The sequence below is a fragment of the Salmo salar genome, chromosome ssa15, assembly GCF_905237065.1.
Source record: "Salmo salar chromosome ssa15, Ssal_v3.1, whole genome shotgun sequence".
In the NCBI taxonomy this organism is placed as follows: Eukaryota; Metazoa; Chordata; class Actinopteri; order Salmoniformes; family Salmonidae; genus Salmo; species Salmo salar.
The window spans coordinates 40451137-40464216 of record NC_059456.1 but is presented as its reverse complement, the minus strand read 5'-3'; the positions used below and the strand labels follow the sequence as shown (position 1 = coordinate 40464216).

The window sequence follows — 13080 nt, the reverse complement described above, 5'->3', positions numbered from 1 at the left end:
ATTCATTACACTCTGAAGAGACCTGAAAATAGCTGTGCATCGACGCTCCCCTTCCAACCTGAAAGAGCTTGAGAGGATCTGCACAGAAGAATGGGAGAAACTCCCCAAATACAGTTGTGTCAAGCTTGTAGCATCATACCCAAGAAGACTCGTGGCTGTAATCGCTGCCAAGGGTGATTCAACAAAGTAAATGGTCTGAATACATATGTAAATGTGATATTTCTGTCGTTTTTTAATACAGTACCAGTCAAAAGTTTGGACACACCTACTCATTCAAGGGTTTTTCTTTCTTTTTTACTATTTTTTACATGTAGAATAATAGTGAAGACATCAAAACTATGAAATAACATGTAGTAGCCAAAAAAGTGTTAAACAAAACAAAATATATTTTATATTTCAGATTCTTCAAAGTAGCCACCCTTTGCTTCGATGACAGCTTTGCATACTCTTGGCATTCTCTCAACCAGCTTCATGAGGAATACCTGGAATGTATTTCAATTAACAGGTGTGCCTTGTTAAGTTAATTTGTGGAATTGTTTTCCTTCTTAATGCGTTTGAGCCAATCAGTTGTGTTGTGACAAGGGTGGTATACAGAAGATATCCCTATTTGATAAAACACTAAATCCATATTATGGCAAGAACAGCTCAAATAAGCAAAAAGAAATGACAGTCCATCATCACTTTAAGACATGAAGGTCAGTCAATCTGAAATATTTCAAGAACATTTCAAACATTTCAAAAGCCATCAAGCGCTCTCATGAGGACCGCCACAGGAAAGGAAGACCCATAGTTACATCTGCTACAGAGGATAAGTTAATTAGAGCTACCAGCCTCAGAAATCGTCAATGAGCTGCACCTCAGATTGCAGCCCAAATAAATGCTTCACAGAGTTCAAGTAACAGACACATCTCAACATCAACTGTTCAGAGGAGACTGCGTGAATCAGGCCTTCATGGTCGAATTGCTGCAACGAAATCACTACTAAAGGACACCAATAATAAGAAGAGAGTTACTTGGGCCAAGAAACACGAGCAATGGACATTAGACCGGAGGAAATCTGTCCTTTGGTCTGATGAGTCCAAATGTGAGAATTCTGGTTCCAACCGCCATGTCTTTGTGAGATGCGGAGTAGGTGAACGGATGATCTCCGCATTTGTTGTTCCCACCGTGACGCATGGAGGAGGAGGTGTGATGGTGTGGGGGTGCTTTGCTGTGACACTGTTTGTGATTTTTTTTAAATTCAAGGCACACTTAACCAGCATGGCTACCACAGCATTCTGCAGCGATATGCCATCTCATCTGGTTTGCAGTTAGTGGGACTATCATTTGTTTTTCAACAGGACAATGACCCAACACACCTCCATGCTGTGTAAGGGCTATTTGACAAAGAAGGAGAGTGATGGAGTGCTGCATGAGATGACCTGGCCTCCACAATCACCCGACCTCAAGCTTATTGAGATGGTTTGGGATGAGTTGGACTGCAAAGTGAAGTAAAAGCAGCCAACAAGTGCTCAGGATAAGCATTCCACGTGAAACTTGTATGCCAAGAGTATGCAAAGCTGTCATCAAGGCAAAGGGTGGCTACTTTGAAGAATCTGAAATATAAAATATATTTTGATGTGTTTAACACTTTTTATTACATGTGTTATTTCATAGTTTTGATGTCTTCGCTATTATTCTAAATTGAAAATATCAAGAAAAAATCTTGAATGAGTAGGTGTGTCCAAACTTTTGACTGGTAATGTATACATTTGCAAAAATGTCTAAACCAGTTTTTGCTTTCTCATTATGGGGTATTGTGTGTGGATTAAGGAGCGACCCCCCCCCCCCACAATTTAATACGTTTTAGAATAAGGCTGTAACGTAACAAAATGTGGAAAAGGTCAAGGGGTCTGAATGCTTTCTGAAAGCACTGTATATCTTTTTTTGTGTATTGTATTAGACTGAAAAACATTATTGTATTTGTTTGCGTATATTTTTTATCAACCCTGTTTGATTGATATGTATCAAGTCTGGTAAGACTTTAGCCGTTCTATTGCTTATAAGCTTTGCTAATATTTTATTGTCACAATTTATTAAACTTATGGGTCTATAATCAGCAGGAGACTCTCCAGATTTACTGGTTTTATTATAACTGAAAAAACGGTTTGATTGTCACGTCCTGACCAGTAAAAGGGGTTATTTGTTATTGTAGTTTGGTCAGGACGTGGCAGGGGGTATTTGTTTTATGTGGTTCGAGCTGGTTGTGTTAGTAGTTGGGTGTTTGATTTATTATTCCGGGTTTTGGGCACTGTTCTATGTTAATGTATTTCTATGTTCAGTCTAGTCATTTGTATTTCTATGCTTAGTTTATTGGGGGTTGGACTCTCAATTGGAGGCAGGTGTTTTCTCGTTGCCTCTGATTGAGGGTCCTATAAATAGGTATGTGTTTGTTTTAGTATTTTGTGGGAGATTGTTCTTGTTTAGCTGTGTGTGCCTGACAAGACTGTCAAGTTCGTTTTGTATACGTTTTTGGTGTTTTTTTCCTTCTTCACATAAATAAAAGAAGATGAGTGTACATTTTCCCGCTGCGTCTTGGTCTCAACCCTACGACAACCGTGACATTGATACACGGAACTAGGACTAAATTGATTTATTTTTCTTAAATTTTTCTTTCTAAATCAGATTTAACTTTTGCAGAGTATGTGATTATCATTCCCCTAAGGGGAATTTTGGTTCCAGAAGATGCGCTCTGTTTATTCTTCAAATTCTGTTGCTAAGTGTATTTTCTATTGGTGTAATTAAGCATGATCCCAGAGAAATCATTTTTTAACATAGTAAATTGTTCAGTGCATTTGTGGAAATAAAAATGTAGTCAATTCTTAAATAGCTTTTGTTACATTGAGAAAGGAATAGTATTTTCTTGTTCGGAATATTAATCTCCAGGTGTCCTATAAATGACTTGTAGAGATAAAAATGCTCTTACTCTTTAGAGGCTCCCTAAATGTGCCTTTTTTTTTATTACTGGCTTTGTCAATCTTATCGCATGTATGATTTAGGTCACCTGCTAAAATAATCGTTCCTGTCTGGATTTGATCTACTATAGCTTGAATTCTATCTAAAAGCACCAGGTTTGACCCTGGTGGGATATACAATTAAATCAATGTGTTTTTTTCACCATGTAAGGTACACTTCAACATTAGAAAACCGCCTTCTTGTTCCATGTGGTGGGATATAGGAGAAAATGGTGTATTGTTATTTATCAGGATGCCTACATCTCTGTTACTACAGTATGTGGCAGCATATGCCTCTCCAACCCAGCTCCTCTTTAAATATTACATTTCTCCTTTTAAAAACTTGCAAGAAAACCAAATCTGCTGACAATCTCTTTAAGTGTTCGAGAACCATATGCCTTTTTTTTCCCATTATGGAGCCTGTGCACATTCCATGTGATAAGTTAGATTTTGCTGGTCTTTATTTGTGTAGAATCAAAGTTAACCTTACCTGTTTGCATCTATCATTGAAGGACCAACATTTTTTTTAGCAGACATGTGTCACGACTACTACTGTAGGTAGCTCCCCCTCCTGCATTCTCTGCCTCCTGCTCCTGACTCTGCACCCACTACGCCCTAGCGTTACAACATGACATATAAGGGCGGTGGGCATTCCATAGAATGGGAGGATCATAGTATAAATACATTGTTATGGTATACATTACATATATAGAGCATGTGGGCATGTCATTTACACATTCAGATTAACATTACTTCCTTTTCAAGAGTTTTAGACACTGTAGCTGCTTGACTTATAACTCAATGGATAGCCTAACTGACATTTCCTTCCCATCCTTCACTTCCTTCTAGTTCATTGGCAGGTATGGATGCACTACACCTAGGATGAAAAAAGAGTAATGTTAACAGCATAAAGCTAGAGCATGTAGTCAGACTGATGTTAAAATGATTGACATAGTGTGTCAAAACTAGACTCTTTACTGCTCTCCAGTGGCTGGATGTACTTTTACAGTATGATGAATTTCCTATCCATTGTTGTTCCTGTGAACATATTGTATAAGTACTTGCCCCAAAGCTTCCCGGAAGACTTACTTGTATGGGCATGCATTTTTAGAGGAACTGAAACATGTTTTATGTTTCTGCATAATATACTATGTACATATACAGGTAACTGCAAAAATAAAGGAAACACTGACATATAGTTTCTTAATGTTGGGCCACCACGAGCCAGAACAGCTTCAATGCATCTTGGCATAGATTCTACAAGTGTCTGTAACTCTATTGGAGGGATGCGACACCATTCTTACACGAGAAATTCCATCATTTGGTGTTTTGTGGAAAACACTGTTTCAGGCACCACTCCAGAATCTCCCATAAGTGTTCAATTGGTTTGAGATCTGGTGACTGAGATGGCCCTGGGATATGGTATACATCATTTTAATGCTCATCAAACAAGTCAGGGACCATTCGCGCCCTGTGAATGGGGGCATTGTCATGCTATGGGGGTCATAGCCATGGTAGCCAAAATAATGTCCTGCCCAGCATTTGTGTACATACGCATGATGGGATGTTATTTGCTTAATTAACTCAGGAACCACACCTCTGTGGAAGCACTGTTTCAATATACTTTGTATCCCTCATTTACACAAGTGTTTCCATTATTTGGGCAGTTACCTGTACATCATTCCCTGTACAAGTCAACATGAGAAGTTTTTTGTTGTTGTCAAGGAATGTTTTCTAATCCCCATTGGTAGTTGTAGAGCTCTGGTGGATGGAGTGCCTGATGACATATCCATCATTTATGTGACAAAGTTCTAATGAATTCCACATTTCTAATGAATTTCAAAAGATGTGAATCAGTCACACCCCTGACACACACGCCAACACAACTCCTCAACCTTCCTATAAACCCTGGCTTCGGGGCAAATCCTAATAAAACTAATTTTCAGTTAGTCACGCATACTGTAAGTGAAAATTGTACTTATATGCAATTTAGGATTTATCCCTTCATTTCTACCCCATCCATATAAAACCAAGTATGTCATTATCAAAAGTATCAACAGTGGTTGGAATTAAGCTATAGGGCTAATTAAAACACAATAACACAACTCTGCAGCATTGAAACCACCATTTCACAACAGACCTTAAACTGCTGTTGATTGCATGCAGTTCTCATATGACTTTATTGCATCAAATTTCCTGTATGAGCACAGCGTGGTGGCTTATCTTGTGTCACTCAGAGCTTCAGGACACCGTATCAACCTCCGCCTATAGGACCCTCATCTGACCCCGACAGAGAGAGGGCAGTTTGCCAACAAACTGTCACTGACAGCTCAGAGGAGAATGGATATCTGGACAGGCGGATTTATGAAATAGATTTGATTTACAGCATCTATCAGTTCATGTCTGGATGCTTGTAATAAGTGGTTGTACTGTACTACATAAGACATCTAAAATGTATTTGGGGAGGTATTCAAATGCAATGCCCATTTCAGAAGCTTGGAAAACACATCTCAGGATGTCAAATAGTGCTCCCTATCATTGCATGAATGACCATGGTGTGACACATTTCTGTGAGGGTTGAATCATTCCTGTACTTAATTTTGTAGCGCAACTCTCTGAGAAGCATTGCGAATGACACTTGTTTGAAATGTTTTATCATGTTTTATTATCTGTGGCATGAGACTGAGTTGAGTGCTGCAAGGCTGAAGGAACAGTTATCATGATGAGATACAGAAGGCCTATAATAACATACCTCAGCCTCTGAGAGAGAGAATGAAAAAATCCCATACTGTGCAACCCATCTGAGAACATTACAGCACAGACTTTTCACCTCACAACTTTACTTTGACCCAAATTTGACCTCTGGTGTTAAACAATGATCCAGTGCCTTTAATAATGTTAATAATTTAGAATTCTCAATGTTTGATTGGGATCCAATGTTTAGATGGTGGAACGTTTATTCTCTCTGTGTGTGTTACACCTGTTCAGGTTAATGTGTCAGAGTAATCATCTACATCCATATTTCCCAATCATGTTCTAGAGAAGCACTTAAACGAAATTCTCTATAACCATTTAAGTATATAAAACCGGTGGTCTGAGAGGGAAGGGGAAAACTGAAAACTAGCTGTTATTGGCAGAGGTTTGGAACTCTCTTTCTTATTGGTCTATTAATTGTTTGAAACATTGTTTGAAATGTATATATATATATATTTTTTTAGTAAATGTATTATTAACTCTATTTCTTGAACTGCATTTTTGGTTAAAGGCTTGTAAGTAAGCATTTCACGGTAAGGTCTTCACTTGCTGTATTCGACGCATGTGACAAATAACATTTGATTTGATTTGATTCATCACCAGGCAGGCCAAAACTCCATCCCACCAAAATAGTCTGAAATTTCAGGCAGTCTTTTCAAACAGCTCTTACACTAAAAGGGCATTTTCATAATTTTCACAATTTCACAGTATTATTCCAACCTCATGCTGTGGACATATACACTGAGTGCACAAAACATTAGGAACACCTTCCTAATATTGAGTTGTACCCCCTTTTTCCCTCAAAACAGACACAATTCGTCGATGCATGGACTCTAGGTGTCGAAAGCGTTCCCCAGTTCTTGGTAACTGCTACCATACCCTGTTCAAAGACACTTCCACCTTTTTTCTTGCCTATTCACCCTCTGAATAGCACACGTACACACTTCATGTCTCAATTGTCTCAAGGCTTAAAAATCCTTTATCCTGTCTCCCCCTTCATCTACACTGATTGAAGTGGATTTAACAAGGGATCATAGCTTTCACCTGGATTCAACTGGCCAGTCTACATTGTCATGGAAAGAGCAGGTGTTCCTAATGTTTTGTACACTCAGTGTCTATAAAATATAGGGGAATCTCGTTTTGACTGCACTGGACCTTTAATATTGGTCAGGCAATAACCCAAAAATCATGTTGATTCTGGTTGCATTCTGGCTGCTAGGAGTCTTGAGTAACTCAGTTGTGTAGTTATCAAAAACCACCATCAGAAAAATGGGATGTTACTTTTTATGGAATGTGGACAACAGTGGGGTGGGGGTACTGGTGTTCTGAGTGAAATGGTATTTCACAGCCCATCTTGTCAGATAACACCCACTGACTCATGTTGAGCTGGCCTGGCACAGGATGAAAACACACTCTTCCAGTCTCTCCCCTGCCTGTCCTAGATATTATGAGTTTTCCAAAGAGGCAGACATGTCCTGGCATGTTTTCAGACGAACACCAACTGCACAAATGTGCTGAGATGCTAAACAGGTTTATGAATATTTGTTTTGTATCACAACTATGCAGTGTCAATATTCCAATGCCATTGAATCCCTTGCTAAAAATATTGTTTTAAAATGTGGTGAGTCGTTCCCCAGAAACAATCCCAAACCAAATCAATTGAAGTATATAAATACCTTTATTAATAAAGTATCAAAAAGTAAAATCAACAGAGTACTTAAAATGAGTACTTAATTTGTTTCAGCGTGTAGTTTTACCTGACTGGATACAATTTGATCTTTTATATCCACTCAAACACACTTAATAATACTTTTTAGTGAACAATGTTCAAGTGAAACAAAGAAATGGATGGTGGAATAGAAAAGCAAGAAAGGTATTGAAGTATATAAAACAGGCGTGTTATCAATCAAATTAATGATCTCAGTAGTGACCCCATCCATGACTAGCATGCCTGTTTGAACACGAAACACTGAACTACATAAAAACAAAACACATGGACACCTGAATCTCTTTCACTGTATTCATCTCAACCGTTTACTCACAACCCAACAAAAATAAACAGTCCCTTACCATAAACCACACATGGATCATTTTGAGACATTACAGAATATACAGACAAAAGCTACTATTGATCGCAAAAATGTGTTGTTTGAGCAATGGGTTGCGCAACTGTCCTGTGATGATGTCACAGCACAACCAGTGGACTGATGGGAGGGGGGGTGGTTTGGCAGTGGGCTTAAGGACTTAGTAATTGCAGAGGAGCACTGAGGCAATTCATGTAATCTTCCATGACTTTAAAGTGAAAACCTCAGACAAGCAGAGTGATAAATAATTCCACTTAGATATCTAGCTACTGCTACCTAGTGGGTCTATTTTATAAGCTTCAATAATACATAGAAGACAATAGGAGGTGTTATTTGGTTTACATATTTGGTATACAGTAACTACACACTTTTATCTAGGTGAAGAAATTCTAATACGAATCAGACAACCATATCTTCAACACTTAAGAGAAAATACTACAGATCATTATGTAATCAGGGCCTATTCCTAATACACCAGTTTACAGCGATGTAATGACTGATTTTCATTTAGGGAAGTCCAGGGCTAACAGTGCCATTGTCAGTAAGTTAGTTGAAATGCTGTCTGAATGAATCCACATTGCATGCACTCCCTTTACTGTCCTATAACATGAGGGTTCCTATGATATGAACTATACCTGTATATCCTGAGTTAGTAGTAGCAGCTTCAGAGGTTTTTGTTAGGCAAGTCAAGGGGGAAGAAAGTGAGCTATAGACACAGCTACTACAGAATATATTCAATAAACACAACAGCAAACACTTCACACAATGATTAACCTCTTCTCTTATATGACAGTAATAACACAGCTATTAATGTCACACACGGTACATAGCCATTACTATCTCTCCATTTTAATTGGATTTTTCATCAACAAGCATCTATCTCAACTGACCAGTGAAATCATGTGCCTTTACCACATTGACGTAATACTTTGGTACAAAAAAACTGAGAATGAGTCATCAGCCTCGAATAACAATGTAAAAGACTTAAGGAAACAATAAACACATTGGATGTATTTCTATGTTTTAGTGCTTTGACATTCGCCCGACTTGCCGGAACACCACAAGCCTACCCTAGGTAGCACACGGGGTGTCCGTCCTTGTGCTGTCAAGTCCAGTTTAGGAGTGGGACGCGCAAAGCTCCTTTGCTATGCCGGCCCGACAGAGCCTTCACTTGACGCAGGTACAGTACAGTTGCCAGAGGACAGTGAGCATCTGTCTGACTGAGTGAGTGAGTGAGTAGTACCCTACTTCCCCCAGGAGTGTGTGGATCAGTGATGGCCACAGGTGGTTGGCACTGAGGTGTGGTGGTGGTCCAGCTGTTCCATCTGCAGGGTACCCTCCTTGATCTGCTGGATGAACAGGTTCCTCTCATCCTCGGGGGTCTGGCCGTTCTGGGCCCGTACGATGCAGGTGGGTCGGTGGAGGTTCAGCATGTAGACCAGCTGCTGCTTCTGGTTTTTCAGTTCCTCAATCTGGGCCTTCAGCTCAGAGTTCACTGACTCTAGTACCTCAGACTCCTGGAGGGGAGAAGGGAATAGTGGTTTGGTTCAATCCTGTTACTGACAGCTCCCTTGTTGGTTCCTTTTTTAAATACTCAATTAGGTTTAGTGCATTTTAGTTTGTATGTAAATACTGAAGTGTTAGTTTGCTGTTTTGAGGCAGACATTTCTATAGAGCCCTTATCTATTTATGTATTAAATAGGAGCCTCTTATCTTCAATTAAGAGTCATACAAAATAAATGGAGGTTAAATAGAAATCATCCTTATGGCACATTAATTAGAAAAATATTTTGAATAATTACATATATGATATAATACTGTATGTCTACTTAATAAATCACAAAATACCACTTGGCACAGTCTGGCAGCCTCTGATTCATATGAATCATCTCTCCCCATCATAATGTTGTACTGCCCTGTAAAAAACACACTGGACATACCTTTTGAAGGCAGTCAGTTTTCTCCTTCTTCTTATTCCTACATTTGGCAGCAGCTACTTTGTTTCTTTCTCGTCTTCTTTTCCTCCTGTCACTTTCCTCTGGGATTTCCTGTTAATGACACATCAGGAAAATGAACAACCTTGAATAATGGTAGCAACCTTCCTGACAAATTAATGATATGGCTGATAATTTAATAATGTCTGGTAGGCTATACAATGTGTTGGTAAACCTGTAATCACAGTGATCTCATCTGTATAGATACGAATTTATTCTCACCCAATTCAGAGAATACTTAAAACATAGGCATATACCAAAAAATGAACTTTCCCCTATGTTATGTATGAATTACTATTGATATTATGGGGGGAGCAGATATTACAGTAGGCGACTAATGTTGACATCCCTACCTCCCTCTTGACACTTGGAGCTTCAGACGTTCTGTCTGAACTTGAGCTCACACAGTCGCTCATATCGGTGCTCAGTCCGTTGGACAGCCGCTTGTTCTGGATAGCGTGTCGCAACTCCTCCTTTACCAGGGGAGTGAAATTGGTGAAGTCCTCGAGCGTGAGTGTTCCGGGCGGGGACAGGCAGCGTACCAAGGCTGACGCGCTGATGTCGGACAGGCTGAATCCCGGATGCTGAAGCATCATTATGAAAAACTGAAACAAAAAGTGGTGCTGTGTCACATTAAGCTGACTAAGAGCGAAACAAAACATTAAACTTGGACACTCACTGGGCTGAATAAAAAACGTCAGATATGAGCAGCAATCTGCTGGTTAATGTATACCATTAGACTATTTTGGTATGATAACTAGAATGTCACTTATTCCACCAGACACAGCCGTTGCACGCTACATTTTTGCCTGACATACCAACATTACAACAATATATCGCCCTTTTAAACAATGTAACAAGCTATGCAGTCCTAACATTCTTTCTCTTTGAAGTGCGTGTTAATTTAGGGACAGTGGATGTGTTACAACATATCAACCAGTTGCCACAGATCATTTCAATACAACACATTAGACAATGAGAAATAAACTATACTTTGATTCACATAAACAAAGATACGAGTAAGATTTCAAAATTTAAGCCCGTTTTCTTTATGAATGGATGTCAGTGCGGCTGGCACTATGCTAAACCTCTGTCGTGGCACAGAGTCGGTTTTCCTGAAAGCGCTTATCCTATATCACACCCGTATAAAGTTTTTACAACAAAAAAAAATGGACCCACCTGATTATGTTTTCAGTGAATAAATGATGTTAGTTGAAAGGCCTTTATTCTGCTCCTGGTTGTGAGGCTCTTCTGTCTGTTAAGAAAGCTACAGTTGTCGATGAAGCGTTCGTTGCATCACCCTCTTTTATAGTGAGTCCTCTTGCTCGGCATTTACTAATAGGTGGGCGGGTCGTGGTGACGTAATCCTATTTATAGCACTTATTTGCAATGATGCAACCCAGCAACCCGGCGTAGCGCACCATAACAGGGCAAGCTCAGCCCCCTTTACTCACAAGGAATTTGTCGTAACATTTCACAGCAAATAAAGACATAATAGTTCAATGATCCGGAGCGTTTTTTGTATAGTCTATACATTTTATTGTCTAGTGTCAAAAAAAGCAAAGGGATGTTGAATGTAGCAGAGGGGCTTGCCCATCTACCTCTTATCAAATCAAATTTATTTTTATATAGCCCTTCGTACATCAGCTGATATTCTCAAAGTGCTGTACAGAAACCCAGCCTAAAACCCCAAACAGCAAGCAAAGCATGTGAAAGAAGCACGGTGGCTAGGAAAAACTCCCTAGGAAAAACTCCCTAGAAAGGCCAAAAACCTAGGAAGAAACCTAGAGAGGAACCAGGCTATGAGGGGTGGCCAGTCCTCTTCTGGCTGTGCAGGGTGGATATTATAACAGAACATGGTCAAAATGTTAAAATGTCATATCAGTCATATCATAACCAGCGTTCAGTGCAAAGGTACAGTACCAGTCAAAAGTTTGTACACACCTACTCATTCCAGAGTTTTTCTTTATTTTTACATTTTTCTACATTACAGAAAACAGGAGGGGGGGGGCAAGTGGGATGCATGCCAGCAAAGCCACAACACAACACAACACTCAACAATACATGAATTGCACTATAACGGTGACAAACGGTGCCCACAAACTGTTAGGGCCTACATAAAGCTGTCCCAACAGCAGTGTCCCAACAGCAGTCCCAACATCTTACCACTGCTACACCTGGTTATCAGCCTTGTCTGGCAGCAAAACAGTTCATTCAGACTCATTTACTACCTTCTAAAAAAACATAGCTGATATGGCTGACTTGTTTAAACATATATGGTTTCTAATGACAGTTGAGATGTACAAACAATGGTATAAGGGGACAACAAGTGGATAAGAGGCAATCCGTAATTTCGATTAAAACATTAATGAGCGAACTAGGACGGACGTAGTCAATATAACTATTTGATTAGCACTTTTGAAATGTACTGCGACAGAAATCAGAACATTGGCCGTTATTACAGTGTTCTCCTTGTTCACCAAGTCAGAACCGTAGGATAAATAAAGAGGGTATATAAGCAGACAATGAAAGCGCTTACAAAATTTGATGGTTACATTTCTCTAAAACAGGTTATAGTCTACCAGTCAGAACAGTAGACGAAATTAAGAGGGGTAAATAGACCAAATTATTAGGGTGAGGCACATGGGCTACTAACAGCTTACTACACAAAATACACTTAGTATTACTTTCTTAGCTACAGTATACATATCTTCCTGGCATATTACATCATTTATGCAGCAGCAGACAATACATTTTTGGACTCACCTTGTGCTGTGCTCACTTGAACAGGAAGGTGGCCCGACGGTCCTTCGTGGGCAAATTTTGTCATCAAAGTCTGGCATTCTCTGGATTTATGGTGCTTTCAAGACAACTGAGAACTCTGAAAAAACAAGGTCGAAATCATGATGACGTCATTGATCTTCAGGTCGTAGCTCTACAATGAGGCCCGAGTTCCCGACTTACAATTCTGAGTTGGATGACTCTTCAAAGCGTATTTCCCATGTGGAGCTCATTGAAGTCAAGTCATTTTAAACTTGGAAAAGAGTCCCTTTATCCCAGATTTGGGACCACACAGCCACTGTCACTGATTCCTTCCAAACCACTCATTGTTGAATTTGCGATTTCCAACTTGTTGTGTAATGTTTATGTCCAATGGCCGATGAGCACCGATACGTTTTATCTATAATTTCTCTTCATTATTTCTCTTCACATGACAAGGATTAAAAAGGATTTGCCAGTAGATTGTCGACTTGA

At 39.4% G+C, this 13080-nt stretch overlaps 1 protein-coding gene across 1 annotated transcript; it reads right to left on the bottom strand.

Moving 5' to 3' along the window:
• Positions 1–8153: 8153 nt before the first annotated feature.
• On the bottom strand, positions 8154–11150 carry atf3 (activating transcription factor 3). The gene is made up of 4 exons (XM_014144505.2): positions 11005–11150; positions 10179–10430; positions 9772–9879; positions 8154–9348 (listed from the first exon to the last, which is right to left on the bottom strand). Exons 2-4 carry the CDS (start codon positions 10419–10421, stop codon positions 9100–9102), a joined length of 600 nt encoding a protein of 199 aa, XP_013999980.1. The 5' UTR covers positions 10422–10430; positions 11005–11150; the 3' UTR covers positions 8154–9099.
• Between the last annotated feature and the right edge of the window lie 1930 nt (positions 11151–13080).